Source organism: Sparus aurata, chromosome 4, assembly GCF_900880675.1.
Source record: "Sparus aurata chromosome 4, fSpaAur1.1, whole genome shotgun sequence".
NCBI lineage: Eukaryota > Metazoa > Chordata > Actinopteri > Spariformes > Sparidae > Sparus > Sparus aurata.
In genome coordinates this window covers 23,883,418-23,906,313 of record NC_044190.1, presented here as the reverse complement: position 1 = coordinate 23,906,313, position 22,896 = coordinate 23,883,418, and the positions used below count along the sequence as shown (strand labels likewise).

The 22,896-nt window shown below is 41.0% G+C and overlaps 3 protein-coding genes and 1 long non-coding RNA gene across 6 annotated transcripts in view; 1 reads left to right on the top strand and 3 right to left on the bottom strand.

Moving 5' to 3' along the window:
• Positions 1–2,538, bottom strand: part of rras2 (RAS related 2) — a 33,990-nt gene extending 31,452 nt beyond the window's left edge. The window contains exon 1 of the mRNA XM_030413647.1: positions 1,882–2,538. Within this exon, the coding sequence (XP_030269507.1) occupies positions 1,882–1,983 (102 nt within the window). The 5' untranslated portion in view covers positions 1,984–2,538. The remainder of the gene's footprint in view (positions 1–1,881) is intronic.
• Positions 2,539–5,076: 2,538 nt separating this feature from the next.
• On the bottom strand, positions 5,077–15,434 carry copb1 (COPI coat complex subunit beta 1). The gene is made up of 22 exons (XM_030413798.1): positions 15,271–15,434; positions 12,949–13,101; positions 12,270–12,499; positions 11,716–11,885; positions 11,495–11,609; positions 11,308–11,400; positions 11,058–11,195; positions 10,808–10,927; positions 10,054–10,161; positions 9,796–9,942; positions 9,486–9,631; positions 9,045–9,141; positions 8,798–8,958; positions 8,570–8,690; positions 8,233–8,460; positions 7,772–7,951; positions 7,157–7,301; positions 6,908–7,027; positions 6,670–6,815; positions 6,453–6,542; positions 6,054–6,209; positions 5,077–5,825 (listed from the first exon to the last, which is right to left on the bottom strand). Exons 2-22 carry the CDS (start codon positions 13,037–13,039, stop codon positions 5,766–5,768), a joined length of 2,862 nt encoding a protein of 953 aa, XP_030269658.1. The 5' UTR covers positions 13,040–13,101; positions 15,271–15,434; the 3' UTR covers positions 5,077–5,765.
• Positions 15,435–15,648: 214 nt separating this feature from the next.
• LOC115579996 (uncharacterized) lies at positions 15,649–21,615 on the bottom strand. The gene is made up of 2 exons (XR_003983780.1): positions 21,486–21,615; positions 15,649–15,789 (listed from the first exon to the last, which is right to left on the bottom strand). It is a non-coding gene; the product is annotated as an uncharacterized LOC115579996 (long non-coding RNA).
• The window catches only part of pde3b (phosphodiesterase 3B), a 50,923-nt gene continuing 49,470 nt past the window's right edge, over positions 21,444–22,896 (top strand). For all 3 annotated transcript variants that reach the window (XM_030413797.1, XM_030413796.1, XM_030413795.1), the window contains exon 1: positions 21,444–22,524. In XM_030413797.1, coding sequence (XP_030269657.1) covers positions 21,637–22,524 — 888 coding nt within the window. In that variant the 5' untranslated portion in view covers positions 21,444–21,636. The remainder of the gene's footprint in view (positions 22,525–22,896) is intronic.

The following is a 22,896-nucleotide window of genomic DNA, read 5'->3' as shown; positions in this document are numbered from 1 at the left end:
AATGTATGGCGATGGCAAGATGCAGACCGCTCCGTGGCATCTTCTTAGAAACTGTAACAGGTAGTCAGGTCGGGAGGCACTTAAAGAATGGGCTTTTGAATTAGTTGATCACCAGCATGGAGACTTGTGAGGCCTCCTGCTGCTGCGGCCCCACATCTCTGTTGGCATGCAAATCCACCTTAATGCAAGCTTTTCGCCAGATCTACAAAGAGTTCCTTTAAGAGCGGAAATCACAGCTGATCTTTTATCTGCAAACACTGACGTTCTTTATTTGATTCTGGTATTATCAGCGGCATACATGTGCAGCATTTCACACCACGCAGCTACAATATTGTGTAGCTACCACAAGTAGAATCAAATCAAATGTCCTGTGTGTGTGTGTGTGTGTGCGTGTGTGTGTGTGTGTGTGTGTGCATTTCGTATTCAGCTTTAAACGCTCCCCTGCCTCAGGTCAGTAAGGTCAACGCGCTACGGCAAAAATCTGTGCCCAAGCTATCTGATCCCTTTATACTTGGTATGCAGTTAATGAGCTTTTTGAACCCTCATTAGACACAACTTCACCCCCAACACACACACACACACACACACACACACACACACACACACAGTTGTTTAACCCCCACTCCAAAAACATGTGCCGGCCCCACTATTGTCTGACAGTGTGGAGACATGCAGCTGCCTGCAGTCTGGTCAGCAACACACTGACACGAGGAGGGAAACACACAAGGCAAAGGGCAGAGTTTGTCATCTCTTTCATACAGAGTGTGTGTGTGTGTGACTGTCTGTGTGTGTGTGACTGTGTGTATTAGTGTGTGTGTGTGGGGGGGGGGCTTTCAGAAAAAAAGTAGCCCTTGCCTTGCCTAAATGTCTATTGTAAACGCCAGGAAGGTCAAAGCGAGGCAGCCTGCAGTGTGCTGGAATGCAACCGGGAATAGATGGGAGGTAAAGCGTTCACATGCCTTCTCTGCGGTGAAACAAAAAAAAAAAAAAAACTGATTGTCTTCTCAGTGAGGTTTTTATATATCGCTGGAATATTTACACAAGTGTGGCTGTTTGGTTTTTTTTTTTACTGGAAGGGGCTCACTGAGTGAGTTTTTTTTTTTTTTTTTTTTTTTTTTTTTTTAAACCAGGCAGCCTCTAAGCACAGAAAAGTTAATCATCTTTCAGTGGACATTTTTGTGCTGCTTATTTTAACACTCACTCAAGCCTGACGGATTTTCTCTCCAGCCTCACATACTTTCTGATGAGATCTGGGCTAGAAAGAAGAAAAAAAAAAAAAAAACACAAGTCCTCCTCTGTGCTCCAGGTCCACTCTCTCAATGACTAATGTGATTTTATTTGTATTTTGTGTGTGTGTGTGTGTGTGTGTGTGTGCAACTTTTCCTGTCCTCTGCTTTGAGTCTCTGGCTTCACATCTTTAAATAAAAAAATAAATAAAAATAAAAAAACAGTGGACTTTCAAACAAATTGGGAGAACTTAGGAGCTGCGCAGAGCCACTTTCCTTTCTCTTTAGGCTCGCCTGAGCTGCAAAGTGGAAGTGGATCTCTCTGAAAAACCGTCGCGTTAAAGTGACAGCCGTCCTTCCTTGTTTACTTCACCAAATCAGGCTCACCCACACCTCAGCCGAACATCCTCCAACAAGCACCCCCACTCACCCTCCCTCCCTCCCCGGTAGATACTTGTAGGCCTCAGGAAAGTAGCAGTAAAACAGACCCCGGTGATCGGTTACAGGGGGGCTCCCCGAGTCTGGCCTCCCCACTTCTTCCCTCCTCCTCCCCTCTCCTCTCCTCTTCCTCTCTTTCGCCGTGTTTTCATGAAATCAAAGCAAAAAAGGAAAAAAAAATAAAAAATTCAAGGCAAGCCCAAGCAGCAACACTGACCTGAATAAACTGGATAGTCAGGGCTGATTTCCCGACACCGCCGCCTCCGACCACGACCAGCCGATACTTCTCCTGCACCGAGCCGTCCTTCCAGCCTGCCATCGGGGACACTTAAGCTGCGCTCGCCGCCGCCGCCGCCGACGCCGCTGCTGCTGCTGCTGCCGGAACACCAGTGAGCAGCAAACACCCACTTTTTTCTTTTTTTTTCTCGCTCCTGTAAACTGAAGAGGCCCTGCAGTGGAGACAGAGATACACACACACAAGACCGCAGGAGGGGGGGAAAAACAGCCCAGATAGGTGCCGGGAGAAAAAAAAAAAAGAGAGAAAACCGAGTCGTCGGTGTTAAGTCCGCTCGGTGGACGGGTGGGTGTGGAGAGAGGAGGAGGGGGTCCCGGGAGCTACGCGCGCCGCCTGTCCATACGTCTGACCGTGTTCGAGCCTCGACAACACTGCGATGTTGGAGGAGCAGCGGAGACCGATAGTAGGAGTGATCAGCCAGGCCAGTACTAATGTCTGGCGCTAGGGGCTCTTCTACAGGCTGACTGCCTCGACACCAACCAACCAACCAACCAGCCAGCCACCCCCTTACACACACACACGCACGCACGCGCACGCACCCACGCACACACAGTCACAACCCACCCTGCAGCCCCGTCCTGAGACTAATATCACACACCCCTGCTGTCACATTCCTGTCCTCAAACGCAGCCTGCACACACACACACACACACACACACACACAAGCAAAGCCTGCGCACTGAGAGTGCAACCAATGATTTACACGGTGAGGATAATATACAAAACCACCAGCAGCATTAAGATGTTTCCTGTTGCTGACTTTTTACCTCAATATCTCTGCCCCTCATTATTCCGACACTGAGTCCACTTCTAAGTGCCGCTGGACGAGCACAAATTGATGCAAAACATTTTGAAAACACATGTATTTCTAGAACAATCTGTAGCCTACATTTAACCTCATCCTCTGTCCTTGGACCCTCTATTCAAGGGGGGTCAAACTTACCACATTGAGGAAAAAAACAACTTTTAACAGGGCATTAAGAGATGGAAGGAATCAGAGTATGGAAAAGAGCAAATACAATCACGGTTTGCAAATTTCAGACTGAATTATCTGAAACAAGTCATCTATATGAACTATATGTGAAAGGTGTGGATTCCAGACGACTGTGCTGGTCAAGCCATCCAGAGGGGTTCCCCCGGGCTCCCCTCCACTGTGGTGACCTGGAAGAGGACAAGCCACACATGAAAATAAAATCAAAATGTGACAGAAGTATAGATATATGAGTATAGTCATATCTTCTACATCAGTTATTTTCCGGGAATTATTACACATATGAAAAGGACCGATCAGCCAGTCATTACAGGGCATAATATGTAAGAAGTTTGGTAGAAAACATTTAAAGCTGCTGCAAAGTAAAAAAAAAAAACAAACAAACAAATACATTAAAATATGTGTTAAATAGCTCTATATTCCAACATGAATCACACTATTCTAGAGTTTGGTTGGTGTTTGTTCTCTCCTCCTCCAGCTCATTCAGTAAAAAAAAGCAGAGAAAACACATTTTCTGGTATCCCGTCCCACTTTAACCAATCAGGACGGAGAACTTTGGTCATATGCTGCCCTGAGGAGGTAAAATGTTAATATAAGCAACATTAAGTAGAACATGGTATTTTGTGCAATCTGGCGCCCCCTACAGTTTCTGAGTGCCACACCAGGTCTGTAATCCCAGACCTGTGACAGTCTGTCAGATGTCATGTAGGTGCTAACGACAAACAAATCTCATTACGTCATAACGATGTTATGTGTTGAAAACTTGTGTGTTGAAGTAAACATGTATATAACACTGTGATCCGACCCTCTCACTGAAGTAGCAGAAACAAGCGGCAGATATATCATTCACCCTGTTACAAGACACTGTATCATCAACATGAATACATAATGTTGCTTTAAACATATTTTCTTACATTCATTCTTCGCTCAGGTGCATCTTCGTGGGATACCGTGAGGATGGTTAATGACAGTGACCTCACGAAGGCACAAGGCCTCATTATTCTGATCATCTATGTAATTAAGAGTCCAACACGGTGATCATCATCTTGAACTTTGAGGCTGTGTCATAATAACTCACCACCGAGGAGGCAGTAAAAAGAGTGTGACGGTTTTTTTTTTGTAACTCAGAAAGCCAGTTTATCTGAAACGTGCATGACTTTTATTATGTCAACATGTCAGTCATATGTCATGTTGTGACAAATCTCCCCTACAGGATTACATTATGCAGAATACCAGCACACTGTCTGCTTTGACACATGTGCTGCCACCTAGTGTCCGGACCTGAAACTGTGCAGTGAATTACAGGCGTTTCAACATTTACAGTAGCAGCTTATTCATATTTACAGAACAGATTGTGTTGTCAAAGCTCGCATCTCACTAATGTGGGTTTTAAGCAATGAGGTGAAATAATTGTTGTGGAGAAATACATTATTACACAGATAGAGGATGAAAAAAACAAAAGTTGCTCTGATGAAAAATATACTAAAAGCCCTATGAAACCACAGATGCAGTACTCGCCCCTATATAATAAGAGGAATTAAAGAATTTGAAGGATTTTTCCTTTTTCTCTTGCTTGCCAAAAGCCATGTCTCAGGTCATGGAGTTTAGCAGTGATTATAATTATAGCTGTAATATCTACCCAAAATCCAAAGAGGCCCTACACAGCACACAGGAGCTCGGCCGTGACAGTGCTACCAAACAGCCGACTGTTTTTTTTTCGCAGATGAAGCTCTGACCTCAAAGCCACCTTTCAGCCTGCACCTAACCCCCCGGAAGGGACACATTTCACAGATATTGTAAATGTATGACTGTGGTGCGATGACCCTTTAATCTAGCATATCCCCAAAAATCGCCCTTAACTCATAAATTATAAACTGGAGGGCAAGTGGAATATGTAGGTCTGTGCCAACACTAATCCATCTCCATCTCATTATCGCAGCGACAGTGGAAACTTGCAGATGGCTTTGAGAGTACCTTTGAAATCACTGCAATACATCACACTGGGTTTAAAAAAAAAAATCATGTCCGTGTCTGGGATATGTCTATGTTTAAGTGTTCGTGATGTCATTGGTAATTTGTGAGTGCTGACAGAACAAAATCCAATCATTTTCACACTGTGCAAGATATCAGAAGGGCCGTCAGAGGAATTCTAATTAGAGCCTGGAGACATGAAGGTGGACACAACGGGAGCTCCAGGCCGGAGTCCTTTCACTTTGGGTCACAGTAAAAACAAACATCTATAATGTTATGTTGAAAGCATCACATATTTAAGAATTTAACCAAACTGCACCCAGATGATATATTGTTTGGTTACATTTCTTAATAAAATAAACTGTATATGTCTCAGATGTCAAACATTTAAAAGGAACTTGGGCACAAAGTACTAGATCATACCTTGTCCTCAGCTGCTTTACAGTTTCATCACAATATGCAATAAAAGTGGACAAAATGACAATAGTCCACATGGATGCATTTATTTTAGAAATCAGGAAATGTGAAATGTAATAAACGAAATTATAAAGTGTCTAAAATTATACTTAAACCTATGACTCAATGAATACAGCACGGCCTAAAGTTCCCATTCATTTAATACATATTGTTTATTGAAAATTAAACAGGACAGGGAAAGAACATTACTGAGATGTAGTTTTTCAGACGTAGGTGATGTAAAAAAAAAAAAAAAAAAGGAGCAAAAATGCACAGAAGCGACTGAGCGTATAGAGTTCTTCATTTGCTGTGATGGAAAGGCTGTAAGACGATGAGCAATACGAGCGAACAGCAGGTGACTTTTACAAAGTCAGAGGGATCAGCCGGATCAGACGTTTGTCTTCTTTTGGGAGAGGTTGATCTTGTCACCGAGGCTCAAGGCCATCCCCTGTTAAATGAAGGAGGGAGGATTTATTGGAGCAGTCTTGATGGATACAGGTAAGAACATTCAGCTTTAGTGCAACTTCATGTATTCACTTCTCCCTTCAGCTCAATTCTCTCGACCAGGTTTTACATTAAATGTGAACTTTTTAGTTCATCGCTTTAAAGCAAATAAATTAAACGAAGCCTTTCACTTCTGATGCATAAGGGCTCATGTGCAGCAGCTGTGACCCACCTGACTTTTGGCTCGAATGCGTATGTGTCCGTTGACAGGTGCATCCGGCCCCAGGTGGATGGGCTTCTCGATGCTGACATTAGCCAGGGCGTCTTCTCCAAAGATAGAACGAGCATAAAGGTTGGCAGCCATGAAGCCGCAGAAGCCAGACAGAGCCTGAGTTTGAAATACAAATAGAAAAGAGTTGAGAATATTACACACCACCACCACCACCACCACCTTGTTGACACAGGTGATGACTTATACTAGGTTACACACATAAAGTCATCATATGAGAACATACAAAGTCATCACAAGGGAATATGTATCATAGACAGATTTCACTCATCTTTTATTCCTGTCAGCTTTAAACCCTCATTTACTTTCTTTGCTCTGCTGTTTCTAACCTCTCATACCAACCTTCTCAGGAGTAAGACACTTCATGTTGGTGGACTTGAGGATATGCTGGAGGTAATCGTTCAGATCAGTGATGTTGGTGTTAACTGTCACCTACAAAAAAGAAATAACCATCTTCAATGTAATGTTAAGTTTGACTGAATATTGTTGCAAACATGTCCGAGTTGGTCAGCCAGGCAGTTTTAGGGAACCAGCCACTAGATAGATGTGAAAAACTTACCTTGTTTTCCCACTCAAACTCTGCCCACATCTGTCTGAACTCTGCGTCGGTGCAGGAAGCTGGCTGGATGTAGTCCATGATGTCGATGTGGATGTCACTGAGGACAACGCAGTTTCTGTCGCTGGCAGCTCCCGACACATCGTAGACTGGGCAGACAGAATAAAACATCGTAGTAAGACAACACTCTCTAGTTGCGGAGAGAAAAACATAATTATGTGGCACAAAATGATTCTCTTACCAATGTTGCCAAATATAATGCCATTCTCAGTAGAAGCCACCTTGACGTTGGCTTTGATGTTAGCAAAATCGTGAGGAGCGAGAGTAAGAGGCGAAGGCTTCTCAACCAACTTGAGATCACCTGTAGGATGGATATATAGAGTGAAATAAGAACATAGTGCAATGTTGCAACACAAATGTGAACCCCTCATTGTTGCTAGATAAGAGAATGTGTACACATTTTGTCCACTTAGGTGTAAAATAAACTAACCTAAAGTGGCCAGCTCAAGGGTGCAATTCTGGAGAGTATCACTGGTTTGGTTGACGACCAGCACATCCAGCACAATGTCGTACTGGTTGACATGAACGTAAGCTTCAGCATACACTGGGTCTGAGAAGCCTGTCAGCTGGGTCACCTGGATTGGACAACAATGAAATTAATTATCCATTTTAATACAATGAAACACAAAACAGATTTCCTCACAGTGATTTCGAGATGACTTTATACATCCACGATCTAACAGGGTTTTTACAGTAGTGAATGCACAGTGGGATGAAAAAGAAAAAAGACTTGTAGCTGTGTGTACTTACAAGAAAAACAATTATAGCACTGGGTCTTATTTCACAACTAAATAGGAGACTATTTGTAAAATTCAAACACATGCAAACAGGAACAACTTTCCCACTGGGCAATCAAAACAGCATCAGTCTCTGAGGTCCTAAAACATGTATGCGTTATAAGTGCAACAATGAATGGGCACATTTTCAAAAAAAAAAAAAAATGTAATCTACAATCAGAGGGAATATCAACAGCCTTAAATTAGTCTCCAACTTTTTCTCGCCTGATCTCTTGTATGATCACATTTCTGCAGGGACTGCGGTCTACCTTGTTGAGTTTTGAAGCCAGGGGATCAGCGGCCTCCTTCCTCTGAGTGTTGCCCATAGCAGCCAGCAGACTGAGCTGGAACTGATCCTCCTTAGAAGTCATTTCATTTTTGGCTGTCAGCTGCATGAAGGAGATCGGGTCGTCTGCCTGCACCGTCACATTACGCTTCTCAGACTCTTTCTGTGGTGGCGACAAGAAACGCATTTGGTTAGTTGATAATCCAGCCTAAGGCCCAAAACAGGATCAACCCACAGTAAAAACAAATGAGTAACATGAAGAAATTGTATAAAATCAGTGACTTTTTTTTATGACAATATGCCTAGAGACACCACAACTCCAATTCATTAAGTTGAATAAGGTGATAAATCTTTAAAAAATTTGCCATTAACACCAAAAATGTGTTCACTTTCTCTACTTCAGCAGCTGTCAGGTGGTTAAGTGTCGAGTTCAGCGGCCATTACCTTCTGTGACAGCTTCTCTTCCTCCAGTCTGACAGTCAGCATATGTGACAGTGATTTGCGGCACTCCTTGTTGAAAATGTCATTCATGAGAGGCGAGCACTCAGACAGGACCTTGAGGCACAGCGAGATGCGGTCCACATCATCGTCTGTAATTGGCTTCTTGGGCAGAGAGGACTTGCCCAGGTGCAGCACAGTGACCATGATCAGCATGGACTCTGCGACGAAAGACTGTGAGGGACAGCAAGACAGCAGGGATTAGAGGAAGAGGCAGATGGCTTGACTGGTCTCCTTTCACAAAGGGGTTGCCTTTAAATGAGGTAAAGACAGGAGAACGTACATTTTGTTTCTTTTTGTCTGGAACGATGGCAACATAGCGCAAGGCCACTTTGGTCAGTGTGGTGGCCAGGGACGCTGCCACATAGAAGTCGCCATCCATCAGGAAGCCTCGGAGCGGCGGCCTGGAACAACACAATTGGTGTTAATTGAGTGACAAGATAAACGAAATCAGTGCAATCAATGAAATGAAAGAAAATGATGATATCCTCTTTTTTTTTTTTCTTCTTACCTATCCTCTTCTTTCTTCGAAGGTCTGGAGGAGCTAAGGGCACTCTGTGTCACGTAGGTGCCCATCTCTGTCACCAGCTTCTGTGCTGGAGCTGCACTCACTTCATCCTCTGGTTTCACCTCCCCGGTCTCTTTCTTTATCTCATTTTCTACAATTGGGATCTGTCCAAGAAGAAGACAGGAATCAGATATTTGTGACAATTTCAATTAGGTTGGGGCTGTCGGGTGAGACTGTGTTACAAACCTACCTCTCCCAAGGACCTGCGGACTTCTGTCATCACACTCTGGATGTCTTCCTTGGTGCTGCAGTACTCTCCCAAGATCCACAACGCTCCCCTGTAGATCCTGAATAACAACAATGGTCACAACAATCAGGAACGTTCTCATAGCTACATACTCCTGTATCGATATACTATCCATCCCAAACGGCAAAGCTCTTCTATGAATCAGCATAGCCAACTAGTTTAGTCTAGTATAGAGTTGACAAACATGACTATAGAGAGAAACTAGACCTGACTCCTGGTTTAACAGGGCAGATCAAATAGACCATTTTCCTTCTTTATGCTAGATAACCAGCTGAGTTAACATTTTCTATTTTCCATCTTCTTGTTTCCATATTTGTCTAAATCAAAAAAGGCTTACCCAAAACACAGCATAATATTTCCCTCAATATGTGTATTAAGACTCACTTGACAGTTTTGATGGCGTGAAAGACTTCCAGCATCTTCTCAATGACAAGGGGTCTTAAGTTGTCAAATCTCTGAATTGCCTCGCGCACAAACTCCAGCACATCAGCAGCAGCTGCCTCATTAGTGTCACTTAGGAACTCCATCAGCTGTTAATCATATCAACACACAGAAAAATATGAATATGTTCTTATTCTATGCTTTATATTAACCACCACTGGGGTCTCCCTCAAAATGCTATGAATCATAAAACTGTCGAGAGCATTTTCTTTTCGATGTGCTTAAAGAACACGAAGGAAAAGAAGAAACTCACCACTGGAATGACATTGGCCGCCATGTCAGGGAAGCGCACGCTGCAGGAGTGGAGAGTGCGCACCAACAGCTGCCTGTACTTATCGGTGTCTTCATGTTCTGTTACGTTGTTTGTCTTGATCACCTCTTTCTTCAGAACAATCACCAACTATAAAACAAATAGATGTCACTATATTTGCAGTATATTCCCTTTGTTCTCCATTTCCATGCATAGACACAAAAACAACAACAACGTGGATCTACAGTGAATGCTGCTGACCTCTTCTACATTGCGAGATGAGACGAGATCCAGTGCCAGCTGCAAGGTCTTCTTTCTGACTTCCAGGTCAGGAGTGCTGAGAACACGCAGGATGTCCATGACAAGGTCCTAGAGGAATAAAAGCGACCATTAAGCCTTAAGAGTATTGCCTTCTTGCTACTTTTGACTCCATGAACTGGACTAAAGGAAACTAAATTCCATATATTTTCTCACGGATTTTGCTGTGGTCTCACAACACAATAATCATTATTCATCAGTGATAATTATTAATCAATGCCTTATTGTGTATGAACATATTCTATTAGATCTACACTTTTTAATCAACATAGGTGAATTAAATATGAACAAGACCTCACTTTGAAATGGGGAACAAATTATTAAAAGACTTAATTTAGAATTATAAAACACTACTAACACTTGTAGTTTGAGTTTAAGTATAAGAATAGACCATATTTATTGAGTGTTTTTAAGAGAGAATTAAATTAAATAAAATAAGTTTTAAATAACTAGTTGTGGAAGACAGCCATGCAGAACAAAATATTGGTCAGTGCTTTACAATAAGAAAATAAGCATCTGTTTAATGGTTAAAATGTGTACCCTAATACAAATTGACTCTTTTCTTTAACTTATACTTTAGTTAGTGCTCTCTTTATAATAAATGTTTTGAGATGGAGAGTAACGGTCTTTGCAGTTAACGAGACAATATATCTTACTTGTTACATTAAACAAAAACCAAAGCCATAACTCATTGTACCTGGAGAACACGCTCGTGAGTGGGATGCTCCTTCAGCTCAATCAGACGATCAAGAACAATCAGCTTCACATTGTTGTCGCTCTCCTTGATAATCAAATCAATGTAGCACTGGGCAGCAGCCTGGAGTCCAAGAAAGCACACGATGGATTAGATTGTGCTAGACTAAAGACAACATGGATATTGGATCAAATACAGTGCAATATCAGAACTGTATAGATAGTATATGACTGACAAAACCTTGGTGATGTACCTTAATGGCTGTGGGAGCACTGGAGAGCGTTACAAGAGTGCCAGCGGCCTCATACTTAACAGCCGGACTGGAGGACTGCAGCAAGTTGTAGATGCAGCGGATAAACCGGGCGCGCTCAGAGGGGTTAGCGTGGCACACCTTTATGACAGAGGCAAAAGAACAGCAATAGTTCAGACATTACAACAGCTATTCTCATTGTAGGCTGTTGTGTTATAAAGCTTAAATCAGACAAATCCAGGATTCAACTCACTTTGTAAATCAGCTCCACGATGACCAGCTGGAGAATGTCGCCAAAAGTGTGAACCTGGTCGATACAAGTGCTGAGGTAATCCAGAGCTCGATCCTGTAAAATGTGAAGATGCGAGTAAGATGATGTACCTAACGCCTTTGAGATAGATACAGTAAAAGCAGAAAGAAAGGGACAATATGCTACAGACCTGATCTGCGTGAATCAGCATCATGAAAGCGTTTCTCTTACAGCTGGCATCTTTCTCGTTGACAAGAAAATCATGGATCAACTCTGGGGCATCTGGGATAAGATGTTCGAAGTTTCTGAAGCAAATAAGGACAATTAGTTGTTTGTTGTTCATGAATGAAAGGAGTAAACAAATGCATCTGTCGCAAGGGGAATGAACACTAAATACTCAACGGTTTTTACCTGTAGATGGTGTAAATAGCCAGGACAGCATTACGGCGCACATAACTGTGACGGTGCTCAAGGCAGGCCCGGATCGCTGGCATGAGAGGCTCAAGCAACTCGGACTCCTTCAGCTTGCACAGGAAGCGCAGAGTGGAGCCACGGATGAACTCATTGGGATGCTGCAGGTCCTGAAAAAGAAAGAAGCATATGAGGATTAGAGCTGCAACTAATGGTTATCTTTAATTAATCCATCAATTGTTTTCATGATTAATCAATTATTTAAATATCTATAAAAGGTCAAAAGAATTCAATGCAAATTCCCAGAGCCCAAAGGGACGTCTTAAAATTGCTTCTTTCGTCGAACTAACGGTACAAAACCCAAAGACTCTTCATTTACCATCATAAATGAAAAAGACAACATGACAGGAACATATTTTAAGAAAGTTGCTATTTCAATAACTGCACTATTATTACCAATGAAATTTGACCAAATCTATACGTATAAAAACCCATTAAAAGTCCATGCACGGACAGTTTATAAATCTCAACCTTTAGCATGTGAGTTAGCTTACCTTCCTGTAGGCGTCACAGACCAGGATCATCTCCTGGAGCAGCTTGCCATCTGGGGTGGTTTTGGGAACGATCTCCCAGAAAACCAGCAGCAGCTTTTTGATGGTGTGGTCTTGAAGTGGCAGCACGAAGCGGATTATGGTCATCAGCAGTCCTGGCAACTTCTCACCATTAAGGATCATGATGATGACCTTCTTCAGGGCCTCCGTTTTTGCTTTGATCTCCCCCTTTTCTGTAGAAAAATTATTGTTATAAATAGTACTATAAATACGATCAGCAAGGCCTGAAGCATGCATTACTATTTGTATTTTGATGAGCAGCTATTTACCTTACTCATATGTTAAATAAATCAGCAATGATAACAGTCAATAACCATTAGACGTCAGTGTCAACAATTTTCACTGGAGCTACTCTCTATTGCAGAGTAACCAGGGCATCGTTAAAAAAAAACAACAACAAAAAAAAAAACAGGTGATGTGTTTTTGATTATTTTCATTTAAGTATTATTATTTTCAGTGCTGTGAGAACCACAGATCAAATTCACATCCAAATAAAATCACCTCCATTGTTATTAGGGGAACATTTTACAAATGAATATCTCCCCTCTACTTGCTTTAATTAAGTCAGACAGACAATCAGTTTATCAACATTGCCTTGCAAGCAAACATTCGGAATAGTTACCTAGATCAGTCTTTAGGCTGACTTCAGAGGGGGGCTCTGAGTCAGATGTAACATTGATCAGAGTGTAACAAACATTCTCTGCAGCTGTCATTTTGCTGCTTGGCTTGTATCCGCTTAGAAGAATCCCAATGAATGTTGCTCACTGGATAATACCTAAGAGAAACACAAACACGGTAGATTTAGTGAATGGTGGAGGCCACGTTTACACAGACACATAAATTTGAGTGCAGCGAATGTGGACTATAACTAAATCTGCATCAACACGTGCTGACATTCAGAGACACAAAATAAACCACTGTGCAGCATCCTGTGTACAGGACAAAAGCACACTGTAGGGATTGGACAACTCTTCCTACAAGTCTTTTAAAGCCCAGCATAGTCATTCAAGGTATAAATCAAAGGGCTTACTTTTATAATAGAGCCAATTCATTCTACAAAGCATGATTTACCAAATACAGCCACTTCTTATTTAGTGGAATTAAACTGTTTGTGGTTCATTGGCTAAGTGTTAGGCACTGTCGCCTCCATGCGCATGTCTTTCAATCCTTAAAAGAACTGCATATCAGAAAAATTGGAAGCTAAGCTCTGCCTCCGTCTCAAAGCACGCTTGAATATGCTTCAGCCCCTCCATAACATTGACCAGAAAAAGCAGATCTAGGAAACTGAACTAAGAAATGTTGTTAGCCATTATACACTCGCTAGTGTAACACTGGAGTAACTCATTGTTGAAATCAAAGTGTAAATGTAACTCTTGAGCAAACATATTCTTGACTACAACTCAACAGTCATTGAGTTACAGTAGGTCCAATTTAGATTAAACAGAAGCATCTCAACAGGAAAATTAAAAGTGTCACAAAAAAATGACTATTCTTAAATGAAGTTAAACTCAAGGGATAGGCTCACAAATTTTAAGTCCGTCTTTAACCAATTTCAGTTGGCCGTATGTACACTGAAACATGTTTTGTGTGCTGTAATCATTCCTGCTGTATATAGCGCCCGTATCATGAGTTATTCTCACTATAACATTAAGATGGCTGGATTACTCAAATGAAATGGATATCTTCAAAAGTCTCTTAAGTATTTAATTTAGTATTACCATGTTGAGCTTGGGTGGAGGAATGTTAACAGAATGCAGACATTTGTGCTTGAAAAGTCTGACTTAAAGGCTAACTGGATTCCCTCAGACTGCTGAAACCTCACTGGCTTCTGATCAGTTCTGGAGTGTATTTTAGCAGGACTGTGAACTTTGTCCGCCATTACTGACGTTGGAGGCACATTAGGAAGAGACCTCTTAATGGCATGAGGAGGAATTTTTACACCAAGTGCATGTTTCTATTTACATATAGGCACCTTGGACTGCTTTGCATATTCATTCACCTGTTCTATAAACTAAAAGTCTTGATTAGGCTTAAGCACACTAAACTGTGAGAGAGCAAGCTTTAGGCCTGTTTTCTTGCACACAAAACACACAAGTTGTAAAGTAAGTTGTAAAGATGTTAACATATATGCTTCTAGGTATGATCTTGATGTAGATCTAGATATGATCAACCTTTTTTCTAGCAGTGACCACCACAAAGACCGTTCATGAAAATACAAGCTGATTAATAGATCATTTACTAGCCACAGGTACCTGTAAACGCAAACAATACAGACAGGTCTGTTTGATGATCTCGGAAGTAAACAGACATTTTTGAATGGATTTAGTATTTTATGTTAAATCCTAAGTTTTTAAAGACATTAGTAAAATCGCGGAGAAAAGAGTTTAATGTATCACGACTATAGCTATAACAAATGGAGGAGCTCGAGCTGTCTTTGAACACCTGACTTCATATCCAGAGGTAACGCTAACAAGGTTCGGGTATCTTCCTGCTATTTTCTGCTACGTTTGACTGTACAAACCACACTGCTGTCTTCGCAAGATTGCAGGCAAGAGTTGTCAGTATGACAGCAATAGTAGCTTACGTTACGATGTTAACGTTATGTCAATAAAGCCACTCAAGAAAGTGTGACACGCAGCGTTAACATCGCAGCTAGCTAACTACTGTTAAAGCGCTAATGGCGTTCCTGTGTTACCACCAACAGCTGTACACCAAAATCTCAATAAAACTCAATCATTAGTTAGTTGGTCGACGATTCAATTGGTTAGATTAAGTTTAGATGCGTGATTAGTTGCCAACTTGCGGACGTTAGCTAGCGCCAGCTTAGCTTCTGTCCTGGCTAGCAATGAAATGGAGGACAGTAACGTCAGCCAGCTGTATTAACAGTTACCACGAGTCAGAATAAAAAACATCACACATATTGGTACACATTTACATAACCCACCTAACTGCACGATTCTTATCCTCCGAAGTAGCCTTCGATATCCAGTGTTGGATATTTACATCTGTAAAATCTCACAGAGGCTCCCTTCGGCGAGCTGTCTGTTCGGCCCGGCTACTTCCTAGTGACGTGGAAGATTACTTTCTGAGCCACATCACTACTACGGTGCCCCGGAAGGCTCAAACACAACGGCAAAAACACACAACATGAAAAATACAGGATGACACCGAATATCTCTCATTATTCAGATAATAATACATGAGAAAACCTATTAATGTTTGTATTGTATTGCTTTAAAGGTACACTTTGTGGTTATGGGGAACACATTTCCATTATGAGTGACTGAATTTTTCTGCCTAAACAAACTAAACAAATAAACCATTTGTTTTCATTTATTTATTTATATTTATGTTTTATTTGACAGGGACAGTACATGTTAATAAACATTTATGTAAATATACCAGATTTAGCCAGAAGGCTAGTTTTCATCTGCAGTCCCTGGCCAGATGTAACTCAGGTTCCCTAAAAGACAAATAACAAGAAGGGTTTAAAAAAACAACACATTAACTAAGATAAGAACAACACTTTTTGATAAAACATTAATCATAACCACATATCCTGTAAGTATTCAATAGTTCACGGCATAAAATATATAAAGCATGCAGGACAAACAACAGTCAGTATCAGACAAATTCAAATAAAGGTAAATAGAGAGAGAATACCGAGAGGCATGCACATCACATACAGGCAGTAGCCCACCAGAGCAGACAGTACATGCACACAACAGGACAACATACAGCAACACTGCATAAAAACAAAAACAAAAAAGAAAACTATCAGTCTATCAGTCATAAATGAACAAAAACAAAACAAAACAAACAAACAAACAAAAAAACTAAACAAACAAACAAACAAAAAAAAAACAGCACATAAGAACGAACTACATGAACGACCTAAGCAAGCAGGACAAAATCACAGACACACTGACACAAGAAGGCAACAGCAGGGGGATCAAGTTCAGTGCTGGCAGGTCATATTATCAATAAACCACTGTTTCAGATTGGAACTAAAGGACCGATACGTGTTTAGATCTCTGATACATGTTGGGATGTTGTTCCATTCTCGTGAGGCTGTGACAGAGAAGGCTGACTGACTAAAGGCACTTTTCCTAGACTTTTTTCCGGAATAATGCAGTCCCCCCTTGTGACTCCTCTTGTGATCTGACATGGATTTGTTCTAATGTTAACAAATTCTCTGAGTGGAGGAGTGGACAAGCCATGTATGATTTTGTAGAAAAGACGTGCGTTTTTGTGCTTAATCATGTTTTCCCAACTCAATAGATTGTATTTTGTTAAAATTGCACAGTGGTGGAATTGCCTTGGTTTTTTGTCCAGAACTTTAAATGTTTGTTTATACAAAGTCTGTAGTGGTTTTAGTGTTGTGTGATTAGCCTGAGACCAGCTCGTCAAACAGTAGGTCATGTGAGAGAGTATCATTGAATGCATGTACATTGTGGCTGCCTGGGTGGACATGGAGTTTCTTATAAATTGGAAATTGGCAAGATTGAATTTAATCCGTTTACAGACTGTTTTTACATGTGCCCTGAAATTAAAGTTGGAGTCTAGAATAATGCCAAGGTATTTAAATTCTTTAACAATTTCTAGTTTTTCTCTTGACACAAAAAGATCTGGGTTTTCACTAGAGTCATTGGTTTTGGAGAAGAACATACATACAGTTTTATATACATTTAGTTGGAGACAGCACTGGTTTAGCCATGCTGTAATTTTCACCATAGCATTTGTGAGTTTGACAGCAAGCAGCATACATTTGAATGTGAGCCTCTGGACACACAGACGGCAAGTCATTTATATACAAACAAAATAAAAGTGGGCCCAGTATGGATCCCTGCGTGACACAAGTGGACAAGGAGAGGGTGTCAGATTGTTGGTTATTTATTCGAACAGTTTGAGTTCGGTTTGAAAGGTACGATTCAACCCATTTAAGTGCATCAGCAGAAAAATTAAAAGTGGATAACTTGGATAAAAGAACCCTGTGATTCACTGTGTCAAATGCTTTGCGGAGGTCCAGGAAGACAGCACCAACAACGCCACGCTTATCTAGCAGTGATTTAATTTTTTCAATGAAGAAACAGTTAGCTGTCTCAGTTGAGTAGTTGGATCTGAAGCCAAATTGCATTGGATGAAGGGTGAACGAGCTGTTATTCAGGTAGTGTGTGATTTGCTCAGCTACACACTTCTCTGCAACTATAGACATTATAGGAAGGATGCTGATGGGTCTATAGTTACAGGTGGAATGATGATCACCAGATTTGAAAATTCATGACTGAATAAACCAACTGACCTAAAAGGACAACACAGTTTCATACTATTCTATGTTGGTTATATTTGGCAGACCCCACCACCTTTCTAGCTTCATACAGTGTTATGGGGACCTTAATTTCCTCTAAGAAGAGCTTGTTTATTCAGTTATGGAAAAGATAAATATCTCAGAGTTTGTATAATTATCCCATTAATGTTGTAAATATTAACATTCTGAGTTTGGATTTCTTCTCTAAATCGACACAGTATATAGACAGTGCCCCTTTAAATGTGTTCAGTGTTGTAATCGAAATTGCAACTTTTGCAACTTTTACAGTGATAACCAGAGTCAGAATCAGAATCAGAATTCATTTATTTGTCCCACAAATGGGAACATTCCTATATCACAGCAGCCAAAGGACAATAATATTACAAAACTAATAATAGCAAAAAAAAAAACTAAACAATGTAATAAAAAGCTAAGAAACAAAATAGACTTGTATCTACAAATATTGTACAATATAAAAAGTGTAATCAATGTGGCAGTGTAGTGTTGTTAATAAATAATAAATATGGGTATGAAAAATTGTCCAGTTATTGAAACCAAAAAAAGGAAAGGGTTATGTGTAGAGTTTGTATTGCACAGTGCACAGTGAGGTGAACTGGGAGCGCTGCTGGTTGTAGAGTCTGACAGAAGCAGGAAGGAAGGACCTGCGATCCCTTCTCTAAACAGCCAGAAATACATGTTTTGGGACGATTTTTCACAATAACACAGATTAAGATTTAGTAAATGCAACAATCCACTGAGCAAAGATGAATTGACTTGACATCACTTGACTGAGTAAGAACTTCCCTGCTCTTTTATAGGAAAATATGGTTATTGATTATTGTGAATTAAGCATAAAATAGGGATCATTGCAAGGGTACTGTACTAAATATTTTTAGAGATATCATTAACATTCAAAATACTGCACAGCTTCAAATTACAACTTATTGGCATAAGTAGAGCTCCTGCATCACATACACAAACAAATAATTTCAAACATATCTATCACAACCTCCCACACACACACCACTGAAATAATATTTCACTTCCGTGTTACAACAAAATAGCACAGATTTTAATGGTAATGCAGCACCCTCCAGTGGAATCTTAGCCCATGTGACACAGATGATGCGCATGAACCTGAATGAACTGTAGTCTTAAAGTGAATGTAATAAAATAAATAAATAAATAATCAATTTAATCATTCATTAATTTACATTCTTTACAGCAATGCAACAGCCCAGTGGCAAACAATATTAGTATCACTGGAGTAGGTCTATTATTCTCTCTAAACACTTTAAGAATTCTCTGGCTCAGAGGAACAAGTTACATCAGGCTTATGCTACATGAACAGTACTCTTTAGAAGGTTAATCTGATTGTTGGTTTTGCTGTTGGAATTTTGCAAACCACCTTAACCATCTTATATGGCTGCAAACACTACCATAGACTAAGGTCATTCTGAATTATACAGGTAAGTCTTCCACAGGCATACACATTCAAATTGTTCATGGTAAGGAGGGTGTATGCTTTCAGTCGGGAGACACTTACTTATAGCACATAAAAGAGTTGTTATGGTGGTTTGGAAAACAGAGCATCATCTTTAGGCCAACCTTAGCCCTGACTGTCAAAAAAGAAAAAAATCCCCCAAGGGGATAAATTAAGTAAGTTAGAGTTTTTTTTTCTTCTTAATATTGGTTACTTAACAAAACGACACAAAAAGACACGTATTTACAAAAGTGTACTAAGTGTAAAGGGTAGCACTGTTCATTGCTCTGATGAAACATTGAAAAAATGATCTGACCCACATTTTATGTTTGCTATTAAATTGAATTTAGAAACTGAAGATGAGATGCCAACAGTAAACATGGAATGTGAAACTTCAAATGATGATGTCATCAGGTGACACCTTTACATACAGTCTGTGGGTGACATACATTTAGTAGCACAGGCTCTAGAATCCTTATTTAAAATATTACATCCAAGCAAGCTTTTCATAAAGTCAGACAGGCCCTGAAATCTGTAAATGAATTATGTAGATCAGAACATTTACATTCTACATGGTACAGTTGTAGTTTTCATGACCTGAGGCAGCTGTACCTAATTTAAGCAAACTTAAAAACTTTGGATTTTGCTTTGGTGAAATAAATCCGTGGACACTGGAGACCTGCAGTGTGTGAGCCATTTCCAAAAATGTTTTGCTCACTTTTGACTCAGCACCTGCCCTTTGTGATAGATTATCAGGCTATCAGTTGTTATGTGAACGTGTTGCAGTGTGGATGCAGAGTTGGACTCTTTCTCCTTTCTTTTAGTGCTTTATGCTCGTACTGTACAGCACAATGACTTGTCCTGTTGATAAAATGGCCTTGCCTTTCTATAAACCTTATTCACTGCCATCTGTCACTGGCAGATACACTTGTCTAACAAATGACATCAAAATGGCTCAGCTATATTTTTTTCAGTGTTCCAGTAGGCCAACATGCACAATGCAAAACTCTAAAATTCGTAAATATATATGCTCCGTAGTTAGTTATTATTATTTACACCTGTGCTTTTCCTGTGACATGTCACAATGTCTCCTGTCTATAGCAGCTTCAGTATAATTCTGTAGGATTATCTTCTGCGGTGGTAAATAAACTTGTTGATATGAATTGACTGGAGAGTATACATAATGACAGGATGTTATTTGAATTATGGAAGTGGTTTTCGTTTATTAGGGTAGAGACCCGTTTGCTTGTCAAGTTGGCTGCTCTCATTGAACACGTAGGTGATCAATAACAACGTTCGCAACAACTTCAGGATGTCAAAAAGCTATCTTACGTGTCTCTAGCTAGAAGCTAAAGCGTCCGATGGGACTCTTTTTTGACCGTCATAAACAGCGGCTTCACTGCACACGACCTCCCTATAGATGTAAAATGTTTTTTTCTTCCTTATTCTAATATCTTACCACTCAATAATCTGCAGGTACAACCAGGGTACAACTGGTCACAGTGTTGTTCTGATCAGTTAAATCGACAATCGTCCACTTTACCAGGCACAGGCTGGCAAACCAATCGATCCCAGAGCAGCATGATGCAGCGACACGCAGCGGCGACACTTCGACAAAAAGAACGATTAATTTAAAAAGGCTAAAATATTGATATAATTATGATTTAATTGGACCGTGGACGAATTTAGGAAAGCTATATGCGTAAGTGGGAAATTGAGTCAAGTTTTAAAACATGGAAGAGTGCCATAATTCATTTATTAATGCATCTTTTTTTTTTTTTTTTTTAAATAGGCCCTACATTGATATTCAAATTCTGTAGGGATGAAAAGCAAGCTTAAACCACGCATTTAAACAATTTTAAATGATTTATAACAAGCTGTATTTGCACATAAGACTAGATCAAATCAGATGAATTACAAAAAAACAAAACAGATGTGTCAGGGGAGGTCAGGATGCCACCAGAAGGACAGTACATTACAGAAACAAATACACAAAACAATAAACAATAAAAAATATATATGTCACATAATTTTGTGCTTCATATCAAAAAACACCCAGTGACCAAAGACCACACATGAGGAATGGGGCTGAAACAAGTACACTCACAGGATTGGAGTGTCATGGAAATGTCACCGTTCAGGTTTTAGTAATATTTTCTTTACTGAACGAGAACTTTTTGTTTTTTATTTTTTTAGGTTTCCTCATTAAGTCCGGCCTCGGAGTGTACTAATCATATTACATTACTGCTGCGGCTCAGGATTGGTTGAGTGCTCCACATTTACAAAATCCCTCTCGCTGCGGTCTGAGTTGTGGCCTCTAGGCGGCGACAGAGAGGCGCCCTTTCTGTAAAAAAAAACAACATCTCACCTTCTTTCTTTAGTCCAAGTGCTCGAGCACGTTTGAGTGACCATGGAGTGCTTTTGCTGTCATGTAGTTCAGCGTTAATACGGCGTGAAAAATATCAGCAGAAAGGGGGGTACTTTTTCAGCGCAGGAATACGAGGAGCCAGAGTCGAGCCATGGCTGCACGGGAGGACGGAGAGGCTTTGCACAGTAAAATAAGGCACCACGACGGAGCTGGAAGTGTAAACAGCTCAGAGGGCTTCAGGAACGGCTATGTGAAGAGCTGCGTCACCCCTCTCAAACAGGACCATCACAGGGGCTTTTTGTTCAACGTGTGCAGGTTTTGCAACGAAGACGTCCTCAATTCGAAACTGCTCAAGGTGTCTGCCCTGTACGTCGGCGCCTTCGTGGTCTTCGCGGTGTCTTTCCTCGTTTCCAGGGGCTTGCAAAGTGACTCGCTGTGGGATTTGCGGACTTTCTTGTCGGGCTTCTCCCAGTCCATCAGTCCCCTGTTCAGCATAGGATGTGCTTTCTTCTTTCTGACGTTCTACCTGCGGAGGAAAAAGAAGGAGAGCAGCAAATGCTGGCTCGTGTCGCTGCCGGCATCGTGTTACCTCGGGGATTTTTTGGTTTTGCGGTTCTTGCAATGGGGAGAGGACCAGCACCAGATGCAAATGGTGGGCAGGTTGTTATTCGTGTTGGGATGCGTGGGTCTGCTCACGCTCATCCCCACTCTCAAGCTCAAGCACAGTGTTCTGATACTGGTGTTCGCCAGCGTTGTGTGGCTGGTCTCTTTCACAAGTTTGAGCGGTCTGCCTGCACTGCTCAGACCGCTCTTCGCCTGCTTTGCGGGGGTTTCGGGCTCCCTGCTGGGGCTCTGCTTTGACCGCTACTACCCGTCGAGGGAAGCGCCGAGCGGGGTTTCCACCGCGGAGGAAAAGGTCCCCGTGATCAGACCCAGGAGAAGGTCCAGTTGCGTTTCGCTGGGGGAAACGTCGACCAGCTATTATGGCAGTTGTAAAATGCCCCGCAGACCCTCGCTGCCCTGTATATCCAGAGAACAGGTAGGTCCCCCTCCCCACCACCACCTCCTCCTCTGTTGTTGTTGTTGTAGTTCACAAGTAGGCCCACTGATCATCCACAGCTACCACATGTGCACCAGGAGACAAAAACACTCGCTCAAGGCTCATCAAACTGGAGAAAAACACCTTCTTACTTAAAAAAAACCCCCAAAAAACAGCAAAGCTGCAGCCTATGATTAGATCAGATGTTATATATCTAATTAATAAATGACTTCTTGTAGAGGAAAGGAGGACAGTATATTGGGAGGGACTCAACTGGATGATTATAGAGTGTTCCAGGTAAAAGACAATCTAATTTAATTATTATAATACAGGCCTTCACTGTTATAAATGAAGGCGTGTCTAAATTTACCT

What these genes read in the sequence shown, in the direction of transcription:
- copb1 (XM_030413798.1), bottom strand. Translation starts at nt 13,039, where the DNA reads ATGACAGCTGCAGAGAATGTTTGTTACACTCTGATCAATGTTACATCT. An exon ending in TGGCTTCAAAACTCAACAAG is followed by an intron (nt 7,302 to 7,771) that starts GTAGACCGCAGT and finishes TGTCCAATCCAG; the next exon opens with GTGACCCAGCTGACAGGCTT. An exon ending in CATTATATTTGGCAACATTG is followed by an intron (nt 6,816 to 6,907) that starts GTAAGAGAATCA and finishes CTGTCTGCCCAG; the next exon opens with TCTACGATGTGTCGGGAGCT.